The 24004-nt window shown below is 41.7% G+C and overlaps 1 protein-coding gene across 7 annotated transcripts in view; it reads right to left on the reverse strand.

Moving 5' to 3' along the window:
• Positions 1–24004, reverse strand: part of MMP16 (matrix metallopeptidase 16) — a 350260-nt gene that overhangs the window by 74679 nt on the left and 251577 nt on the right. For all 7 annotated transcript variants that reach the window (XR_008306306.1, XM_053246794.1, XM_053246793.1 and 4 more), the window contains one exon: positions 6246–6384. Coding sequence is in view for 6 of the 7 variants with exons in the window: in XM_053246794.1 (XP_053102769.1) it covers positions 6246–6384 (139 nt within the window). In the remaining variant the exon portion in view is untranslated. The remainder of the gene's footprint in view (positions 1–6245; positions 6385–24004) is intronic.

Raw genomic sequence — 24004 nt, forward strand, 5'->3', positions numbered from 1 at the left:
GAGCAGTGTTGAAAGTTATGGCAGAAGTAGTGTGAATTTTACAACAACTTTCCTATCACTGCATTTGACTTGGCACAAGTTTTAACACTGCAGCTGCCTTTGACAGTTAGTTTTTAGCACTGTTTAAATTCCTTGTCACACTAGGAAAAATTTCACAATCTGTATCTCTGCCTGTTACAAAAATGAAGAAGAAATCATTTACAGACTTATGTAGCATTTTCTTGTTATCACTCAACAGGAAAATCACCATGGACTGGAATGAAAGCATGCTGGTGTCTTTAAAGCAGCTATTCATGTTATATCACCTACCAGCAAAACGTTTGCACTTTCTGACCCATGAGGCAGAAGGTTAAGTACATATGAAAGTACAAAAGATGTCTGGGTTTATGGCCATATACTTTCAAGTGAGCCACTGATTTTATTAGTTTTCTCACTCAGATATCAAAGTAAAATGTTAGATTCATAAGAGTATCATAGATTTACAATGAACTGCCTTACAAACTCTGGAATGAAATGAAGCAAGCCTTGGTTTCACAGAAGGAAGATGTTATTTGAATCGTAGGAATAAAGTCTGAGCTGGTAACAAAAAATTTTTTTAACACGGTACTTGAGAGTTAAGGAACCACATTATACAAAGTAAAATGTACTTTATGTCCAAATACATTGTCTAAAACATCCCATGAAATGGGAAACCTTTATTAAACAGAATGTGACATAATGCATATCAAGTAAGTAAAATAAATTTGGATTATTACTTCTCAGTCCTACTAATACAGAATTACTGAGGCATACATTTATTAGTGAACACACTCACAGAGATCCTTCACACAATCAAAAATTGTGCTCTACCCAGGTCTGGGAGCTGTGTGTGCTCCCAATTTCAGGAGTGAAAGCAAGGTAAGAGGAAAACCTGGGTAGAACTGATTGTGCGGAAGCAAGATAGGAGGAAAAGCTACCCAGGTTTTCCTCTTATCTTGCTTCCACAAAATCACTTCTACTCAGGCTTTCCTCCTACCTTACTTCCACTCAACTGAAAATAGGGAGCACACGCAGCTCCCAAACCTGGGGAGAACATAGTTTTTGACAGTGTGAATGACCTCAGAGGCTTTATTAACACAACATACTCTCATGGAATGACTGTGTGAATTGCAGGGGGAGGGCATGCTAGGGACCTAACTGCTGATCCCTCAGACCACCCCTATACACATAGCCTTTGGTTTGTGTGGGAATAACTTTATTGGAAACCATTTAGGTTATAGGATGCCTATGAAAGGCAGTTTTCTAAGGGCCCCTTACAGGACTGCCCTTAGGGTGGTGTGGGCCCCAGGAAAATTCAGTGTGTGCAGGGCCCCTTAACATTTGTATATAATGAAATATATTCTCCTTTCCTCACTGGCCCCACCACCACCTCATTGGTCTCACCTTCTGGGCATATGCTCTATCTACTGCTGCTGCCCTGGCTGTAGCAGCATGCATCCAATGGCTTCACCCACTCAGCATCCATTTGCAACATTGCTGGTTGCTCCAGCAGCAGCAATGGCTCCACCAGCAGCAACTCATTTGCCTGTCCCCCCATCGTTCTCCTCAGCAGCATGGCAATTGTATGGCTCCGTTTCCTCCAGGCAAGCATCCCACACAAGAAAGGATGGCGAGATGCCTGAATGGAGGAAACAAAGTTGCATAAGTGTGATGTCAGTGAGCTGCTGCTGCTAGAGCAGCCAGAAGAGAGCAGTGATCAATGGACTGACCCTGAGCAGGTGAAGCAGCTGAGAGGTATATGCCGCTATGGAACAGTAAGAGAGGTGGTGGGAGGCGAGGAGGACAAAGGGTGATGCCGGTGGCTTTTGGTCCAAAGGGTGAGGCCCTGAGGTGGAGTCAGGGTCAGCAGGGGGTTTGTTGAGGGGCATCTCTGAATACAAGGCTCCATGCAACTACCCCAATTTGCCATGCACTAGGGATTGCCATAGCCTCCTGGGGCTGGTCTCAAGTACAGATACAGTGGAGCTATTCCCATGACCAGGAGAGATCAGGTTAAGGGAGCCTAGACCGATTTCTCCTGGTCGTCTGCTGCCACGGGAGTCATACGGCTCCCGGTAGCAAACTACCAAAATCACCCCTCTCCTTAAATGAGGTTAGCGGAGTAAGTGCTCCACTAACCCCATTTAGTTTACTGTGTGCTGCTGCAGCGTGGCTCCGCACCGTGGCAACACATGAGGAGACCCCTGCTGGGAGGCTAAAACAAGCCTCCCAGCCGCGGGTGTCTCTCCAGAATGGCCCACGAGCTTGTGCAGGGCATCCTGGACTTTCTGGGGGCTGGCTGGTCCCCTGGTCCCCGCCGCCCCTGCCAGCTCCGTGACAGAGCTGACAATCGCATGGGCAGCCGATCTGGCCACCCAAGGATAGCTCCCTGCACTAACCCTAATGGCGCTTCACACCAATCAAGTGAAGCGCCTCAGTATCTTTAACCCTTTTGCTTCAACTGTGAACTAAGGGTGTCTCTGTGCTTAGTGCAGGAAGCAAACTGTGTAAACTTCACAGTCTGACTCTATCTCTTGTTGATCCTGCCAGCAGAAGACTGGCACACCCTATTCTCATTAATAATCCTCAAGTACTACATTCTCTGTATACGGAGCCCATCTTAGATAACCAGTGTAGAGGGAAGATAATCTTTGGGGAGATAAGCCCGTACAGGTGAGGATTCAGTACCTTCAGAACATGTGCCCCCTTTTAAAGCAGCGGGAAACCAACATTTAACATCCACATTTAAAGTGGCCTCTTTTTAAAGCAGGGGAAAAGCAACTGTCCCTATTCAACCTGGAATCCCTCCAGTGGTTGCTGCTGGTGTTTTCCTTATGTTTTCTTTTAAGATTGTGAGCCATTTTGGGACAGGGAACCATCTGATTTATCTATTCTTTATTTTTCTATGCATAGAGCTTTGAGAACTTTTGCTGAAAAATGGTATATAAGTAGTCATAGTAGTAGTAGTGGTATTTCCACAACAGCTAGATAACTGAAAAATATGTGGTCCAAGGCATTCCATTACTAGCAACGTCTGGACACTGAAGCCAGAAGTCTGAACACTGAACTTTTTTACATCTAGTCACTGAAACTAATTAAAATTCTCCCAGCACTCTAGCACAGAGAAAGCCAAGCCACATTATACATGGAACAAAATGCATGCACATAGGAGCGTCCCCTTCACATGCTTGAACCAGCCTCAGATTGAAGGTGGGATTGACAGTGGTAGCAAGGTGCATCTCAATGACTGGAAATGCAAATTATATGTACTAGTAGTATTATAAATACACACAAAGGAAAAATAAACATGCTATCTTCATCATCTTTCTAAACGGGGTCACTATGTCTTTCAGCTCTCATAACAAGAGCTTCCCCACAAGCTTATTATACTTTTTTATTTCTAGAAAAGGGCTGTACAACTCCCGCCCTCCAGATGTTTTTGGACTACAACTCTCATCAACCCCAGCCACAGTAGCCAATACTCAGGGATGATGGGAATTGTAGTCCAACACCTGCAGGAGGGCTGAAGCTGTGCAAACCTGTTCTAGAAGTACATTTTCCTAGCCTCATCCTAGTGGTTCAACTTACTGCCTTTGTATTCCAACAATGAATCATATGTTGTTGAACGACAAGAAAAGATTCACGTTCATTTCTGATGATAATCATCAGAGAATTGTGGCAGACTGATAGTGCCTCAGCCATGGCAAATGGTATGTCAATTCTCTAACTTTCAAAAATGCAATGACAGCCACAGCTGGGAAGCTCACAATAATATACTGCCCTTCCTGATAATTGTCTAAAGAGGGGAAACTATGAAAATGGGGGGTGGGGGGTGGGGAGAAAGGAGCTGATACTCCTAGCTCTGGCCACAACAGTAGCAACTGCAACTTACCTCAGACAAGGGAGAGACACTGAGAAAGCTATTGAGAGAAAGGGGAAAAGGAAAGCAGTTTCAGGGGAAAGCTGTAAAGTTGTGGCAGAGAAAGAAGTGCTGGGGAGCAGAAAGTAAGTACAGATCAACAGTGCTAAGGATGGAGAAGAGCTTGTCTTGCAGTATTGAGGATGAATTGTCCCCTTTGCTAAAGCAGAGTCTGCCTGGTATACATTTGCATGGGTGACTACATGTGAGTGCTGCCTGCTATGAGATGTTTCTCTTAGAGGATGGGGCTGTAGCTCAGTGGTAGAGTTTATGTTTTGTGCGCAGAAGGTCCCAGGTATAATCTCTGGCATCTCCAGGTAGGGGTGGGAGAGACCTCTGCCTGAAACATTGGAAAGCCACTGCCAATCAGTGTAGCCAATACTGAGCTAGATGGACCAGTGGTCTGACTTGGTATATGGCAGCTCCCTATGTTCCGACAAAAGACAAACTAAAAGCAGTGGAGTTGGGCAGTAGGAGAAGATACAAGTGTGATGGGGTGGGCAGGAAGAAGGTACAGGCTTTAGGTGGCATATCGCTTGCTCCTGTCTAAACCCTGAGCTATAATGAATTGGTCATCGTAACAGAGTCTTCATCAGGTCTCTTATTGTTGTCAATGTAAATACTCCTTATTTAAACAGACTTGCTCTATAAATAAGTATATCCTACCATGGACTTTTCACTCCCAATGAACAGGTTGCAATGATAAACTGGTATTTATTCAACATAAAGTATAATTTTCACATTAAGCTCAAATTAGATGCATATTTAAGACCTTTAATTTTAAGCAACAGCTGATGCCTGGTGCAAAAAGGAAAAAAAATGCTGCTGAAAAACAGTTAATTCCACATGCCATGTTTTCTGGGCTTCATGCAATCTTTAATTACAAAAGCTATTTGCATGAAAGCAGAATCTTTGTTAATAATTCATTTCCCACCTAAAATCAGTACAGTCACCAAATCAGGAGGAAATAAATTATTATATAACATAGATGACATGATAAGCAAGGTAAACATCTGATGCTTAAAATAAGCAACTCTGATTAGCACAAGAATAAAAATCAAATGAAATAAAGCAAAAGAAACATACTTTTTAAATAGCCCATGCTATTTAATGCATGCAAACTACACAACTGCAATTCCCATCCCCCAAAGTATCACTACAAATCTCCATTAAACTTTCCCCAAATCCATAAAGTTATTTTTCTATTCTAACTATACTGGTCACAATCTTGTGTTTGATGTGACATTGAAATAAACATGGTCTGGTAGAATAGTCCGGGCACCTGAATATGCAAGGCTGCATTTGTCTGAGTTGTAACCTATTTAGTGTGGGCATCTACGTGTTAAATCTGAAGTCTATGGCTTTGTCTGCAAGCAACAATTTTCATGGATTGTGTCCAATGTCAGTTGGAGTTCTGAAAGGTCACAGAGCTCTTTCCCTTCCACCAGATTTTGGCCAACCTGTTTAAAGTTAAATATATGTCAGTGTAGGGTAATGTAGAGCAGATTCTGCCAATTAATGTACTGCCTCTGCGTCTCAGCTTAATGCCAGTAATGAGTAGTGGTGTCCATTACATAAAAAGCTGGTATTATGTACTATTTCCTAATTAGCAAAAAATCAAGATAACTACAAAAATTATGTAAAGTATATCCTTCTAGATGTTGAAAATGCTCTGCTAAGTTGTAAACTTACACGTTTTAGTGATCAGATGTGCACCACTGTTTAAGATATATGTAAAGAAGCTTCAGTGGGAAATTTGATTTAAATCAATAATTTAATTCAGGTTTTCCACTTGGTGGTTGAAATAATGATTTAAATCAACCCACTTGTGGTAAATCACCTTTAAATGGCTTCAGTGGAACTACCCCGAGTAGCAAAGATGATATCACTTATTTCTGGAGCAACCCCTCTCCAGGCACTGTACTTGGCAACATTTCCTGACAAGGTCCCAAAGGAACTCAGAAGAATTGCTGGGGGTTGTAGCCCTCAGGAATTTACCACAGGAAGAATCTTAACCTGGGGCAACTGTCTTAACTCTGACCTTAACTCTGATCCAGTTTTCCTTGGAATATAAAAGGACACTTCCAAGGAATTGCCTATTTGGTAAATAAACTGGGGTGTACTACACTACAGGACAACTCGGGCATTAGCTTCTCTTTACCTAACCCAGCTATTTTCATAATTATTGGCTTAAGCATACAGAGACTCAGCTACCTAAAAGATATCCAGAACAACCATGAAGTGTAATGTTTTCACAAGTTTCTTAACGGATTTTGCATCCCAGTTTTACTTTATTTGCACTTCTTACCTTTAAAGAAAACAAAATTCCCGTCACTGTTTTCATAAACTGCATCGATGCTTGGCGGCAGTCCCCGCCAGAAGTAAGTAATCTGCATGGGGTATCCATCCATCACTCTGTTATTTCTGACACGCCAAAACCACTGATCCTAGAACCAAACAAATGCACCTCTTATTATACTTGGAGTCATCCAGTCATGCTCATAGTTCTTTTTAAGATACAGAATGTTATTTAGTGTCACCTCTGGACAACAATCTTTCTCCATTTCTTGAATTCTTTGATATAAAAAAAGAAGAAGAAAAAGATCGGAGCTACTATATACTAAATGCCACATGCAGATCTAGCATTCCCAGGTCTCCTAACCATAGCTAGTGCTGCTAACTCACACACACTCCCTCCGGTGTTCCCTCTAAGGCATGCACATGCTCATGTGTTTTTTGATGTCCGCTCAGTTAATTTTAGATCCCGCTCAGGCTGAATCAGGAAGGTCCCGCTCTGAATGCATGTGCGCACACACTGCCTTGATACGGCCGCCCAGAACAAAACTCATTCCGGACACAGAAGAAAAAAATTAGAGAGAACACTGCCTCCCTCTCCTGGGCGCTTTCCAGATTACACACTGTTCAGCAGTAAAATGCTTCGGTTTGGCAGGATCGTTTTGAAGACGTAAATAGCTTGCACAACCCTCCCACAATGGGAAAACACAGCTACTTTTTTGTGATGCACATGCAACGTTGTAAGCCTAAAATGCAAGGATAAAATCCGAAAGAAGGCATTGCAAATGTGAACGGCACCTTGCTGACAGCGCAGGGACTGTGATGTTGAAACACTCAGCAGTACAGAAGCACACTTAATGGACATGTAGTGATACTGTTGTGGCGTATAATCTGGAATACACCCTGGGTAAATACTCCTTTTTGTCCCATGCTTAGAACTGACACTAAACACAGCCATTTTAAGCATTATGTTCAGCATTATGAGTAACAGATAGCTCATGCATATTTTCTTTCCCCCCTTTTAAAAATTACACAACTCAACAACATTAGTATATGGGAATGCAGATGTCTTTGGCTGATATCCAGATTAATGCTGTATGTGCATTACAAAATAACCATTTTCTATGATATTCCTCTCTCTCTGCAGCTCACTGTACCTCCCAAAAATATGTCCCTGAGAGGATGAAAATAGTTACTCTTCTGTAGTGTGTGTACAGTGTTGATCTGGATGTCAGCTCTCATGTAAATTTGTGGATATTATTTTTTAAAAAACAACCCCTAGATCTGTCCGAAAAACTCAAATAATGTCTGGAAGGACTCTACTGTCTATCATTAATACTCAAAGTACCAAATTAGGACAATAAGAGAAACATTTAAAAGCAGAGGATTAAGAAATGCAACTACAAGTGTCATTGTGATGTGCCAGTTTAGTAAATCCACTGATCAGTAATCAAGTCCTATAAACCTGATGATTTAACAATCATCTTTGTATCAAATGCCAGAAACAAAAAGGCCTTCATTATTTTCACAATATTTGCTTCTATTCACTCAAATGGTCATTGACCAAAATACAGAACTACTACTACTACTACTGGGTCATCTTGAAGAGACCATATTACTCCTATATTACAGGAGTTACACTGGCTGCCAATAGGTTTCCGGGCAAAATACAAAGTGCTGGTTATAACCTATAAAGCCCTAAACAGCTTAGGCCCACGGTATTTAAGAGAGCGTCTTCTTGTGCACGATCCCCATCATCCACTGCGTTCGTCAGGGGAGGCCCGTCTGTGGCTACCTTCAAGTCATTTGGTGGCCACTCAGGGTTGGACCTTCTCAGTAGTCGCTCCAAGACTTTGGAATGCGCTTCCCGCTGACATAAGACTCTCCCCATCTCTAGCAGTTTTTAAAAGATCTTTGAAGACTCATCTTTTTAACCAGGCCTTATAGCTTTTGTAATTTTAAATATTGTAATTTTTTTCCATTTTAAGCAGGTTTTTGGGAGTTTTAATTGATTTTAATATTTTTTTTATTTGTATTGTTGTTTTATGATTGTGAACCACCCTGAGACTTTGGTTTGGGGCGGTATATAAATGTATTAAATAAAATAAATAAATACTACACTCAAAGCTTTCGAAAGAAAAAGCAATTCTATGACTACATATTTTTACTATGCACAGTGATGCCATTTACTCCATACTTGCTTCCTAGAGAGCAATTAGGGGAAGAAAAAAAAGCAGCAGCTTAGGTTAACACTTCCACAGGGTTAAATCTACACCAGCATGTTCAGTGCAAAAGTGTATTGATTTTGTACAGACTAAAATTCATTTACTAGCACCCTAGCAGGATTGCTTCATTTGGGTCACTAATTTTGTATCACTCTCCAAAATTGCAAATAAAATGGCATTTCCTAGGAGGTGTGTGTGTGTGTAAATATATACATATAAAATTCGGTGCATTATGTGAAACAGAAAGAACTGATATATCCCCTGAAGCCAACACTCTTCAGAGAGATAGCAAGAATAGTATAGAGGATGCACTATAAGGCTCACTGCAACCCTATTTCCAAGTCTGCTAAAGCTATCAAACCTCACCCTCCTGGAGCAGCCTATGTACTGTAACTTTAGTCTAAGGAAATATTTCCAAAAATCAGACTTTTAAAAATTTAGTCCTTAGTCAACCCCTTCATTGCTATTTCAAATGAGAATCATAACACTGTAAGAAGAAGAAAAATCTAAAGCTCCATATGAAAAGGAAAGGCTTGTCAAGTCTTTATGAAAGGCCAGCTTTCCTTTAAAAGAGGTTAGTTTGCCACATAATGGCTGAAATGAAAAGGGGGGCGGGGTTCCAGGATTGCAACATCTGTGGAAGATGCTTTGTTGTGCTAAAGAGTTTGATCATGGAGACCATTATTAGCTATGGATGTGTGGAACCCCTCCATGGAATTGTATTACTTTCACCAACATTCTTTTTTCCCTTTCCTCAAAAATCCCTGGATGTTTTGCCCAAACAGGATCCTCAAATTTGCTTTTAAATCTTGCTTTAGATGAAATTTGGTGGCAACTCTAAGAATCTCTGTTATCAGGTGAAAGCCAGAGGGTTAGTCATTCTATTGCTATAATGGGATGTAATTTTTGTAGATACTCCTTTCTTGATACAGTTACCCATTCCTTAATCTTCAAGACGCAATTTTTGGGACCCACAGGGTCAACGGAGGTGAAACATCAGAGGTGAAACTGCTTGTGTGAAACATCCAGGGATTTTTGAGGAAAGGGAAAAAAGAGTTTTGGTGAGAGTAATACAATACAAGGGAGATTTAAAAACAAACAACACCCCCAACAAACCATTCCCCAGAAGCAAGAACGAAACTATTTTCTGGTTGCAGAAGAACTACGGATACTTGGTTTGGTGACCAGTTGCAAATTTAGTGTTTGTAGGTGTGTGGAGAAGCTTCAAATTGAAGTAATCATCTTGTGGGGGGAAATACAGTGTAATAGAAGGATTGTCTTACTAGATTTACAGTAGCACATTACATCTAGCTAACATTATATAATGGAGATATAGTTTTCTTCTTCTGCACAGTTGTTTTTTCTGTAGTCTTGACCAGTTTACAACTGTTTTACCGTACACATGCTTCTTTCCTAATGAACCCCAGCTCTTTCACCAGTGTTTAATTTCGACAAATAGAGGTGTTATCATACCAAGTCTTATATGAAGTGAGGCTTTCTGCCCCAGATGCCCTGCTTCTTTATCCTAAATGTGTGCAGACCACAAGATGATTTGCATATCCTCAGGTGCACTTTTTGTTATTTCACATATTTCAAGCCTCAGAGGGCAGACTCTGGTGTCCTGGCTAGCAGAAAGCAAGCCCAAAACTTACTGTTTTCTGCTGTTCTTTAGCATTGTTCACACATTCTGTTATTCGTAGATGCCGTATATAGGTACAGCATCCACAGAAGCATGTCTGTTAAGCCCCACTCTGTTAAGGTGTGCTGAAAAACCACTCCCCATGCTTACAGTGATTATGAACACAGCTTACAGTGAATACCCTTGGGTAGATATCCTCCCTGTGACTAGAAATACTAGTCCAACGTTGTTCCTAATCATGAGGAAGTTATCTTCCCAAATATGGCACTTATCTCTCCAAACAAATGCTGTAAGCATGGTGAGCCGGGAGGCGAAATATCATTGCAGTGGGGCTTACAAGTAGGGGGATATGCACAAAGGGCTCGGTGCAGGCGTGGCTGGGGATCAGTTCCCTTAAGATGCAGGCAAGCAGATTCTTACCTGCTCTGCTGCCTCCCCGCCACTGTTCCCTCTAAGGCGTGTGCACGCTCATAGGTTTTCTGATGTCCTCTCAGTTAATTTTAGGTCCCACTCAGGTTGAATTAGGAAGGCCTCACTCTGAATGCATGTGCGCACACAGTGCCTTGATTCTGCTGCCCAGAACATCATTCATTCCACACAGAGATGAAAAAAAATTATAGGGACCACTGCTCCCTGCCACTTTTCAGGGCATGGCGCTTGCTCTAGCAAAGGCTGCGATGGCTGCGGCATTGTTCCCTGCACTATGGTGCATGCACAGCAGTCATGTGTATGTCAATGCTGCATGCATGTGCAGGCTGCAGGGAACAGTGCTGCTGCAGCAGTGGCCTTTGCTAGAGTGAGCGCCGTGCCCAGAAAAGTGTCAGGGAGGCAGCGGAGCAGGTAAGGACCTGCTTGCCTCCTTCTTAAGGGAGCCACTCCCTACCCCACCACACCAGTTTGGCTGCGGTGCCCGAGCTGGTTCGGCACTTCCCAAAGGAGGTGCTGAACTGGTTCCTAATTACAGGAACACTCCCAGGTACAGTATCCATGGAAAACTGAATGTCTGAGCTGTGCTTTTCTCTTGTCAATCAGTGGCTGTATGTTTTAGTGATGAAGTTCAAATGATCCCTGAAGAAGCTCATTCCTCCCTGGAAGAAGCTCTCCCACTCCCTGGTGTTTCTACCCTCTGGAAGAGAGCAGAAATAGAAAATCTACCCTTAGGTGCTGAGGGTAAAATATGTGTGGCATACACCTCAAATATTTCTGCATTTGAAAGAAGTGAGGAAGAGCAGATATGACAACAACAGAAGGGGGATGCTTCTAAAGGACTCTGGGGAACTCATATATTATACACACAGCATTCAAATGTAGGCACAGGCTCATGACCATGACAAAAATATTCAGACCTTTCTGCTTGAAGCTAACTGAAATAGTCACAGTTGGGTGAGGGACTCCCCCCTTCCAGAAGAATGACCGATGGAGATTCCCTCTCATGAAGATGATGTAAGTTATCAAAGTCTGCAAAACTGCTGAGCTAGCCAGTATCTTCAACCTACACAGTTCTCCGCCTTCCCCTGGGGCTTATAGAACAATCATTTTACAATTTTATGAAGTAAAACTAAATGACTCATTGTATTTTACACAGTTAATTCTCAGAAGCATTACCAGATTATATACCTATCAGGCCCAGGGATGAATGTTGATTAAAAATCTGATGCTGGCAACCAAAAACTTGATATATTTCTTTTGCTGTCAAGTGGGAACTCTGTTATTTGGGAATTAATGGCAGAACAATACATTATTAAAAAAAATTCCACTGAAATCTGCATTCCTGAATGGGTTTCTCTTTCTTTCTTGAAGTAGAACGTATTCTGTGCCTTGACATCACCACACTGTAAGGTATCCTTGTCACGGTCAGAGATAGCAATGATGCAGAGCAAGGTGAGGGAAATGTATAACATCATGACATCAGGACTTAGGGTAAGTCCTATCAGGACTTGACACGAGGATGATATTTGGGCCATTGTTGGTTATAACACATAGTTTTGCTCTTAAAGATAATATACTGCAGGACTGGATGGGGGCAAACAAGCTGAAACTTAATCCAGATAAGACAGAAGTGCTCTCGGTTGTTAGAACTGATCATCCGAGTAATGATGTAAATCTGGTCTTGGATGGGGTCACACTCCCTCTGAAAGACAAAGTCCGCAGCTTGGGGGTGCTTCTGGACCCGACGTTGTCCTTGGAGGCGCAGGTGGCGGCGGTGTGCAGAAGCGCCTTTTACCAACTATGGCTGGTACACCAGCTGCGACCCTACTTGGAGAAGTCGGACCTGACCTCAGTCACTCATGCATTGGTAACATTCAGATTGGACTACTGCAATGCACTCTACGTGGGGCTGCCCTTGAAGACTGTTCAGAAGCTTCAGCTGGTTCAGAATACTGCTGCAAGGATGCTCGTGGGTACAAGTCATTACATGAATATCACACCATCCTGCGGCAGCTTCATTGGTTACTGGTCCGCTTCCGTGCTAGATTAAAGGTGCTGGTCTTGACCTTTAAGCCTCTACACGGCTTGAGGGCGAAGTACCTGTCAGACTGCGTTCACCCATATGAATGTGCCAGGGCCCTCTGCTCCTCAGCTCATGCCCTGCTCATGGTCTCGCCACTAACAGAGATCTGGTTGGTAGGGTCTAGAGACAGGGCCTTTTTAGTTGTGGCCCCTCAGCTTTATACTCCCTCCCTGAAGTGCTTCACCATGCTGCCTCTGTGTTGTTTTTTTTAAAAAATAACTTAAAATACACCTTTTAAAGGAGACCTTTTAATGCTTCATCTTTGGTTATATCTGGTAGGTTCTTTAGCTTTTTAGAATTTTCAGATTTTAGCTTTTAAAATAACTTGTTAATTTAAACCTAATAATGAGTGTGGTTTTAACCTGACTTTTAACTTGTTTGTTAATTTTATTACTTTTCTTGTGTCCTGTATCTATTTTATTGTTGTGAGCTGTCCCGAGCAGCAGTGCACTGGAGGGGCCGAGGATAAATAATTCAAATAAATAAATAAATAAATAAATAAATAGATAGATAGATAGATAGGAAAGGCAAGGAATACTGTACTAAGGTGAGCATCCACACCAGTGTAGGGCTTGCATAATGTCACTGTGCTAGCATAAGGAGCATAATAAAATTATGTGAAAAAAGTAACCTCTGTTCCCAGATTCATTCTTGTGCTAGCAGCAGATGTTGAGCTCCTCTAGCGAAACGTGTGGCACTAGTTCATAGCTGTACAACATGCTGCACTACCTCTTGTATAACATGTTGCATCTCTTTCTGCAGGTTACACAACATTTTGCACTGCCTCTTGCACATGCATATAAACAACAACAACAACAACAATATGAAGTAATGAATGAACTAGTAATGAAAGTCAAGGAGCACAGTGAAAAAATGGGACTTGGATTAAATGTAAAGATGACTAAACTAATGACAATGGGTGCAGCAACCAGCCTCAGAATTGATAATGAAGACATTGAAGTGGTGGATAGCTTCTGCCTTTTAGGATCGACCAACAACAGTAAAGGATCCAGCAGTCAAGAAATATGTTGCAGACAAGCACTTGGTATGGTTGCAATAAAGGCCTTCGAAAGGATATTTAGATAGTGTGACGTGTCTACACCTACAAAGGTTAGAATCATTCGGACCTTGGTTTTTCCCATGACACTCTATGGATGAGAAAGCTGGACTTTGAAGAAGCAAGACAGAAAAAGCATTGATGCTTTTGAACTTTGGAGCTGGAGAAGACTTTTGAGGATACCATGGACAGCCAGGAAAACAAACAATTGGATCATAGAACAAATCAATCCAGAATTTTCACTCAAGGCACAAATGATAGACTCAAACTATCATACTTTGGACACATTATGCAAAGATCCAGCTCCCTTGAGAAGTCCATAATGCTGGGAAAAGTTGAAGGAAAAAGAAGAGAACGACTAGCAGCAAGGTGGATGGACTCGATTATGACAGCAATGAATGCACCACTGAGATACCTTAAAGGCCAAGCTGAAGTCAGATCATCCTGGAGAGAATCTATCTATGTGGTCGCTAAGAGTTGACACCGACTTGATGGCACTTAATCAATCAGTCAATAAATAATAAACTTCATTTGTTACCTGCCCTGTAAAAAAATGTTCTCTGAACAGCTCACAACACAGCATTAAAACATGAAATAAAAAAACATAACACATTAAATCATAACAGGCGAAAAGGGGAAAAAGAAAATACAAAATGCAATACAAAATTTAAAAACTCTTCTAAAATCAGTTAAAAATCAAATGTGAAAATCAACATTTTAATGGCCCGAGTCAACAAAAAAAGGGTCTTTACCTAGAGTCTAAAACAGGTTTCCCCAAACTGCGGCGCTCCAGATGTTGCTGAACTACAACTCCCAGCATCCCGGGCCACAATTGCAGTTTGGGGACGCCTGGTCTAAAAGAACAAAAGCGACAAAAACCAGATGAACCTCACTGAGGAGCCTATTCCATAAATGGGATGTAACCATAGGAAAGGCCCTCTCCCTACTAGCTACCCACCTCACCTCATTTGGCAGGGGCACTAGAAGGAGGGCCTCTGAAGAAGATCTTAAAGTTTGGGTTGGGACATATGGAGCAAGGCACTCTCTCGGGTAACCCATTCAAGCCATTTAGGGCTTTAAACATTCAAACCAGCACTTTGAATTGGGCCTGGAAACGGATTGGGAGCCAGTGCATCTTCCAAGAAGAGAGGACAGAAGTTAGGAGAGGATTGCTGGTCTTGTGGTAGCAAGCATGACTTGTCCCCTTAGCTAAGCAGAGTCCACCCTTGTTGCATATGAATGGGAAACTTGAATGGAAGCACTGTAAGATGGGAGACACTGACAGGAATGGAAGCACTGTAAGTTCCATCCCCTCTGGGAAGAGCAGAAGGTTCTAAGTTCCCTCCCTGGCCCCTCCAAGATGCCTGCAACCTTGGAGAAGCCACTGCCAGTACTGAGCTAGATGGATCTATGGTCTGACTCAGTAAATGGCAGTTTCCTAGGTTCCTAGGTCTTTTCCTAGGAGTTGTGCAACACTGCAGATCCCTGCAAAATGCTCTGCGTGGGAGAATTAGCTGTCTATCCCACCACTTTGCCATCACGTGTGGAGGATCTGTCTTGCTGTGCTACCACGAGACAGGGATATTTCTGACAATTATTAGTTTAACCGCTGCCACCAAGAAGACTTTTATACTCTAGGCTGAGTCTACCACAACAGCATTTCAAACTTCTGTTGCAAAAACAAACTTTGGTAGAGTGGTAAGGCCTATACGTGTGGGGTAGAATAAACAGAAGCTACAATTTTTCTTTTAAAGATTAACAAGTAAATTTACTTTGCAAATAGTTCAATTTTAAATCAAAAGTTGCTTCACATGTTTAGTACAAAAAATCCATTAACCAAAAGAGCATAAGGAATAAACAAAATGTGGTCAAAAATACATCCACTAACCTGACTGAGCCCTAATTTAGAATCCTTGATAAACACCTTTAGCAACTCTGGCTTTTCCTCAGTTCTGCCTCAGATTCTGTTCTTTCCCAGTTCTGTGTGATTTCAGCTCTGCCGAGATTACACCTGTCTGCCAGTTACTTTAGCAGCTCTGTGTCAGCAATTCTTTAGTTCTGTAGTCTCTCTCAGACTGTCTTTCTCCAAGTCTTTTGCTTTGACTACAAGCTGAACTCTTCTCTGATTCTGCAAGGCACTCTTCATCTTTCGAATCCGACTCCAACTCTTTCCAATTCCAGCTTCAATTTGCAACTCTTGGACTCTGACTTTCTCCAGGACTCTAACTCTCTGCTAAAGCACCCTCCTATATATACCCAAATTATTCCAACAATTCTTTTTAAAACAATCCAATCAGTATAACACAAAGTTCCCTCCATTTTCCAAAACTTCCCTTCCCTCCAAAACCAAACTGTCAAACTGACACTCTCAAAGTGAAACTAATAGTACAGAAGGCATGAAATCTTGACCCTGCCAGCATTCTTTGCACCTCAGGGACTTTGCAAGCATTTTTACACAGAAATCCAATTTACAATAATGAACTAGTTTGGGAATATAAATTTAATTCACAATATAATACAATCCATTTACAATACAAGGGCTTATTTACAAAACCCAAGAGGTCTAGACCTCGCTCTTCCATACTCTTGCATTACTTGATCCCAACTCTGATGCTATCCAATGACTTTTGAGCTGCGGAATCTTTCCTTCCCTCCATCCTTTCAACTGTGTAGATCTAAACAGTAGCTAGTGTATTACAGAAGTCTAAGTATATTTAATTGTAGTCAGATTTTCTGCTAGATTTTCTGCAAGAACTAGTCACAGAAATCTCAACATAGGGATGGGAATAAAGTTAATAAAACTAAATAGAGCATCTCTGATATCTACATCTCCAGCTAGTTAGAAGACCATTTCCCACTTTAGCTACTGTGTGTTGCAAGATATACTGCAACACTTAAGAAGGGACAGTAAAAGCAATTTTTAGGATTAATTGCCTAACTTCCAGGATGAGCAAAGGCAAAAGGAAAATTAAATTCTCTTTAGAGAAACAGATATCTTGAAAGACCTAACTGAAGCATATTTCTCAGAGTCAGCACAGATGTCAGCCTCCTAACATTTTATTTAAGGGCAAAAGATGAAGGAAGGAGCCTACAGTGAGAAAAAGTAAAAGAAAGACTTGTTCAAAATGGGCATTAGGATGCATGTTTCCATTCAGACAGTAATAGATGGTGAGAATAGTTTTCCAGACTAGGTTTTTGAGGCATCATCAATCAAAGGAGGACTATATGCCGTTCTTGGAGAAATGATGCAACAATAAGCCTTGTAGGGCAAATGCCTTTTTCTCATCCCCAAAGATTGTGTTTTTAAAACAAAAATATCAGTGGCTGACAACCTGACTGAGCTTGTGGAAGGCCATTGCGCTAATACAAAAGTGTTGCACTAGCAACTTGTATTAAGTCTCGAGCTTGTATAACTGTACAGTTGTCCAGATCCCCATTTTGTTAACCCAACTATGTGGTCTCCCAGTGCCAGCACAACTTTGTTCATTATGCAAGTGCTTCGTTAGGATTCCAACCACTTAAAAAGACACAAAGATATTTAGACAGCAATAAGTTGCTGTTGAAATTGCAGTTGGGCTGGTATTTATTTCTACCTCTGAAGAACAGAATTTTCTTCAAAAGCCTTCTGATCTGCAATTCAAGATGCAAGAGATCCCACAATGCTGAAGACCTGCCTGTATTGGAAATTCTGCAGGAGCCTTAGCCAACTTATTAGATTTGGATGATTTGTTCATCTGATTGGCTTTTTGATTTCATTGCTTTATGTTTAATGAAATGAAATATGATTGGGATTAGTTGGTGAAATATTTTATTCAGTAGATGCTGATCTAATATTTTAATGTGAAATATTGTATTTATGAGATGAAGTGTTACTTAAGTGCTCTGATAAGTTAATATAAATTTGGTATGCCTGTTGACTTGTAAGAACAATGAAATGTATTAATAAATAAAATACATTTCATGATTGAGACGTGCTGCAGGACAGGCAATATTTTCACCAATTTCCCCTTTACTCTGACTCCTACTCTGTCTCCTGAAAATAAGTCCCGTGACCCTCAGGACATACATTTAGAGGCACAGTGGGCTTCAGAAGGAAGGGGGTGATTGGATGTTGTAAACTCCCCAGAAACTGAGGTTTGGAGTGATCTCAGCATTTGATAGACAGACAGATACGACCCCGCTTTTTGTAGCACGTCTGGATGTAGCATAATCCGGATGTCACTGTTGCATTGATAGCTTTTCTCTACGGTCAACCACTTTGGATTTTCCTTGGAAAAGGAAAAGTGGGAAAGTGGAGAATAAATATTAAATAAATGAATACACTCAACTAAATTTCACATTCAGAAAGAATTTTTTTAATATTCACTTCTATTATCCAATAATAATAATAATAACTATATAACTATATATATAACTATAACTATAAAACTATATATATATATATATATATATATATATATATATATATATATATATAATGTTCTCTTTTCTCTTATTATCCATCATGAGAGGCATGATAGACATATATTGATAAAAATTAAAATATGGTAAATTTGGCATAATGATATAAGAACCAGAATTAGGGAACAATGTATCATTTGACACATATTTTTAAAAAATGTGCTATTTGTTTATACTTTTTTGCTTAGAAATTCAGGTTAACGCAGATGGGATTCACAAACCAGGATTTCCATCTAGGAACTGACCAGATCCAGACTTGCGGAGTTTCATATCTAGAACTATGGGGGTTTCTTTCAGACCATTCTCAAGACCAAGGTGTGAAACTGTCAAAGTGCTAAATACAGATCATTTGCATTGCATCTCCTAAACATAATGGCCTACATGTACCACAATGTTCCACCATCATTTCTGACTGGCTTATGCTGCTGTGTTTGTTTAAGGAAGCACCAGTTTTGCACCGCAAGAGCATAAATACTTAAAATACCTCTAAGTATTAGAGTATCAGAGAGCAAGAAGAGGTGAGGCTGAACATTTAGCCATCTGTCCATTCTGGCTGTGGGAACAAGATTTATCTTCAGTTTACTGTTTTTGGCTGCCTATCTTTTGCTGGCTCCCTTTAATTGGACTTAATCAGTTACACCTGCTGGAAGAAGCCACAGGTGTGAGGTGTTCGCCAGCTATTTGTGGGGAGGCAAACAGCCATCGGTGCAGAGAGCAAGTAAGTCCTGTAGCTCTCATTGATTGGTGCTGGGCTGCTTACAACTATGTGTTTGGGCTCTGGTATAAATGAGGGGGTGCCTTTGTGGGGTCAGGAGCAGCTACTTCAATAGTGGTGGGGAATAGAAGATTTCATGTTGGCAGGATGGCAGGCTGTTACAGGGGAAGTGACATCTGAAATGTAACAGCTGTTTCCCCTTCTGGCTGCTCTGTCAACTCCCAGGCCTCAGTGAGTAGTTCCAACTGACCTACTCAATGAACCTGACCAGGGTTCTATACAATGCCAGATTGGTTCATAATAAGATCAAACTCATCCATGATTTGATCATGTGTGAGGAAGCCAACCTGGTTTGTATAACGGAGACCTGGCTGGGGGAGACTAGTGGCCCAGTTTGGGATCAGCTTCTCCCTGCTGGGTACTCAGTTGTGGAGCAGGCTAGGGGAAGTGTGTGGGGGTGGGGTGGAGATGGAGTGGCTGTGAGCCAGAGGAACAACATTACCCTTACCAGAATATCTGTCAAAGAGCTGGTCTATATTGATTATGTATACCTTGGGCTGTAGACCAGGGGTAGATTAGGGTTTCTGTTGGTGTACCAAGTAGGGGTATGCACGGACCATTTTTCATGGTTCATTCCAAATTCAAACTGAATTTGTACCAAAATGTGGATCCATGAACTGGTTCAGCCTAACCTAACAGCTGGGCTGGTTGGTTCGATGAACCAGCTGGAATCTGTTCAGTGGTTCAAGCGGCTCGGCCAACCAGTGAGGGCAGTGCTGAGGGGTCGATGAGAAGTAAATTTAAAATTAAATGAGAAGAGCCTTACCAGCGATAGGGATGGGTGAGGCAGTGAGAGCAATTTTAAAATTAAATAAAAAGGTCGTTACTGGTGGTAGTGCCGGGGAGATGACTAGAGCCAACTTTAAAATTAAATGAGATGGTCCTTACCAGCAGTAGTAATCGAATAAATAATAATAATAGTACCACCATGCCTGGCCTGGAAGCTGCCTGAAGCAGCTGTGTTCCCCCCAGCAGCCTGCACAACACTGGCGTGACTTTGGCACTCACTTGGCCGCCTTCTCATTTAATTTTAAGGTTGTCTCTCACCACCCTATCCCCCACTACCAACCTCACCAACCACCTGGGTTGTTTGAATTGTCAAACCAGTTTGTTTCAAACCGGGTTTGGTTTGGTCCCATCTCAGACTTGCCCCCTTTCCTGAAGGGCAGTCCAGTTCACGATCTAACTACTAGAAACACCCCAGTTTGTGATGGATTGGTTTGTGGTCGAGCTGGTTCTGCACATCTCTATTACTGAGCACCCTGCTGCTCCACAGTCCCCAACTGACCTGATGTTGGAGTCTCCCAGGCTTTTGGTGTTGGGTGACTTCAATGTTCACTTTGGGACTAGTTTGTCTGTTGCAGTTCAGGAGATCATAGAGGCCATGACAACTATAGGCCGATCTTGACTGGTTGTAGGGTGAATGCATACCGCTGGTAACACCCTTGAATCATTTTTTGGCTCAGATCAGGGTGGTGTTTGATGGGTGGGGACTTTTAGAGTGTCTACATTGTCATGGACGGACCATCATCTGCTTAAGGTTGGTTTCATGGCCACAACCCACCTCTGCAGGAGTGCAGGACCTATTAGGATGGTCCACCTGAGAAGCCTATTGGATCCAATAGGATAAGAAGCAGCCTTGGAATGTTTCAGAGTTGGTTCTACTGGTGATTCTTTTGATGTCCTGGTGGAATAGGAAACTCATCAGGCAGTAGATACTAACACCCTAAGTATCTTCTGTGTTCCTTGTCAAAATTAGCCCTGTAGTACACAGAACAACTATGGGAGCTGAAGCGGCAAGTAAGAAGACTGGAGTGCAAGTGGAGGAGAACTTGGTTTGAATCTGACAAGATATGACACAAAGCCAATTTAAAGGCTTATACTGTGACAATATGTGGAGCAAAGAAGCCACTCTATTCTGCATGTATTGCATCCCCAAGTTCACGTCCAGCTGAGTTCAGAATTGTGAGGGGCTTGACTCAGTTTCCTTCCTCGTTCAACTTGAATTTGGAGTCCTCATCAACCCATTGTGATGCTTTTAATAACTTCTTTGTGGATTAAATATTTATTATTACTATTTATTTACACAGTCAGACAGGTGTTATTGACTGGTTTGTTTTATCCAGACATCGAGTCCTTCCCAAGGACCTGGGATGGCTGAATTTTATTATCAATGTTGTTGCTGTTATTATAGATATCATCGCAGAATATAGGCTGTTCCCAGTAAAGTAGCTTTTTGTAATTGGCTTATGGTGATTTTTGTGGCCCCTTATTATTGTTGTTGTTGTTGTTGTTATTAGGTCCAACTTAGACTCTACCATTACCGCAGGGCCTATGGTGGGGGGTCTCCAGTAACTCTTCATTTGATTAGAATGGATTAGTTTCAATTTGTGACTCCTGAGGATATGGACTAGCTTCTTAGAGGTGTTTGGTTTACCACCTGTCCTCTGGATCTGTTCCCAACATGGCTTATATCATCTAGCAGAAGGCTGTTAGAGATGGCCTGGTTGACATCATAAATGTCTCACTGGCATTTTATTAGTGAATAATAAATAAAATAAAATAAAAAGCATATGCATACAAGACCACTGGTGCTTTCTCCGCCTGCAGCAGTGTGGGCCAACCAGAAACACCAGTGTAATATGTGAGTTAGCAATATTAAAGCATAAATACACAACTTGATTGGTGTTTTAAATTGTTTTAAGATTTTCATTTTTGTTTTCATTTGCTTTGTTGTAAACCACCCAGAGATGGAAGTTTGGGGCGGTCTACAAATTTGATAAATATAAATATTTATTAATAGATTCAATTTTATTTACACAAAAATGAAAATCATTATTAATCAAGGCATTCCATTTGACTGCAGGAGACGGTGCTTACCATTCCATTGAACTATGTGCGTGAGGTATATATCCACAGTTTGCCTACTAGGCCCTACTGTTTATAGACACCAACTGAACTTCTGTCACATGGCTCCAAATAAACTGCACGAACATACCCAGGAGGCAAGTTAGAAGATGACCTGTCAAAAATGTAGCTGGCACAAAAGGCCCCTGATTTAAAAATCTGAAGCGATTGAAGGCTCCAACAGTCATGCTGACGGCTCTGGTGTTTTGTAAAACCTATCACCCTACATGTTACCTGTTGTGAAGCTATCTAATCCATCTTTCTGACATCCGCCCTTTCTGAACATAAGCCTCAATGCAGTAGAAAATCATAGAGCTAGTGCATTCCACTAAACACTAAGAACCTCAATCCAATTTTATCGTGCCAGGTATTTCTTTTTTAATCTCCACTTCCAAAGGATTCATTGAAATACTCTGGCAGCATGACACTGAAAGCCTCTAATTTTCTGTTCAAGGCACTACATATGCATCAGCGAAAGACCTGCAGTACAGAATTGGTGCTAATATAATGCTTCAAGGATCATGTCTCTCTCACATTTTCAAGAATAAAAACAGAGGGCAATTTTGCACAGCAGTTCTGTCTTGATGTGTGTGTAAAGTATGTATTTTATTGTGACAATATCTACTTTAGAAGCAAGGAAACAGAAGTAGTTGTATTTAATCTATGCTTTCTGACCTTAAACAGTGAAGGCTGTGTCAAATAGAGAGCCATTTAATGTTTCAAAATATCTTTATTTCTTTCCTCCTTCCTCATCAAAACTAAGAGTAGAACTATACATTATGTGGAGGTCGGCGGAAATACCTTCTGTTCAACAGCCTCTCCAGGTTCTAGGTTGACATTCTAATTTGTGTAGGGGCTTCCACATTTGCCTGCCGCTTGCTGGACAAGGGTGCTGCATGTATGATTCCCAACCTCAGCTAGCAACAAGTGGCTGTGTGTGCATAATCCATAATCCTTTTGGACTCGCGCCTCCTGCTTGAACAGCAGGTGGAGGCTGCGGCCAGAAGTGCTTTTGCCCAGCTTCATCTGGCTCACCAATTGTGCCTTTACCTTGACCAGAAGGCATTAATGACAGTGACCCATGCCCTTGTTACCTCCTGCTTAGATTATTGTAATGCTCTCTATCTAGGGTTACCTTTGAGGACGATCGGGAAGCTACAAAGGGTCCAGAATGCAGCGGCTCGCCTACTCATGGGTGCCAGAAAATATGACAGGGTAACACCTCTCCTGCAGTCATTACACTGGTTGCCTATTCGCTTTCCGAGTTCAATTTAAGGTCCTGGTTCTGACATTCAAAGCCTTGTGGGGCTTGGCACCTACAGACCCGCCTCTACCATCCAGTTATATCCCGTCCGGTTAGATAATCTCAGATGGCCCTCTTGTTGGTCCCTGATTTCTGAGAGGTTCAGGGCTCTCGGACCCATGAAAGGGCCTTTTTGGTTGCTGACCCACTTCTTTGGAACTCTCTTCCCTCCAGATTTGTTTAGCCCCTTCCTTTCTGATCTTCAAATCTCTATTGAAGACTTCTTTTTCGCCAGGCTTTTGCCCTGTAGTTTACCGATTTGTTTTTTGTTAGTTACTTTCATTTTTAATTTAGAATGTAATTTTTAATGTTGCCTTGTTTGCATGTTTTTGTGCACCGCCCGGAGTCTTCGGCGTGGGCAAATGTTTCTAATAAATAAATAAAATAATCCAGACCTGAACCAGGGAGTAGCATCAATAATCCAGGGTGGGAGCTAAAGTCAGTTAGATCAGTGTGTGCAGAAAGGTATTAATTTGGGATCTTCCACATTGCTGGCATATTGCATAGAGCAAAAGGGACTTGTGGGCCAGTGCCATGTGCTGCTAAAGCTGCCCCCATGTTGGAGCAGAGCATCCACGTTGCATAGATAGCATTTACCTACATGGGTCCTGATACCGAAAGTGACACTTTTTCAATGGAAGGAACCATTTCCTCTTTGAATTTTAATAAGAGAAGCAACCTGGCCAGATACTCAAGCACCCCAGTCATCCAAACAATATATATATATCACTGAACCCAAATGCAATCAAAACAAACCTTGCCCTGATTGACTGGCTCATCCCTGGCAGCTTTTGTTTCTTCACCAACTAGGGATGTCTTACCTGCTCGATCCTGTCTTACCTGCTCGATCCCCACAACCCTTTACTTAGAGATAAGCATAGCCACCCCAGTCT

This window comes from Hemicordylus capensis, chromosome 4 (assembly GCF_027244095.1).
Source record: "Hemicordylus capensis ecotype Gifberg chromosome 4, rHemCap1.1.pri, whole genome shotgun sequence".
Classification (NCBI taxonomy): Eukaryota; Metazoa; Chordata; class Lepidosauria; order Squamata; family Cordylidae; genus Hemicordylus; species Hemicordylus capensis.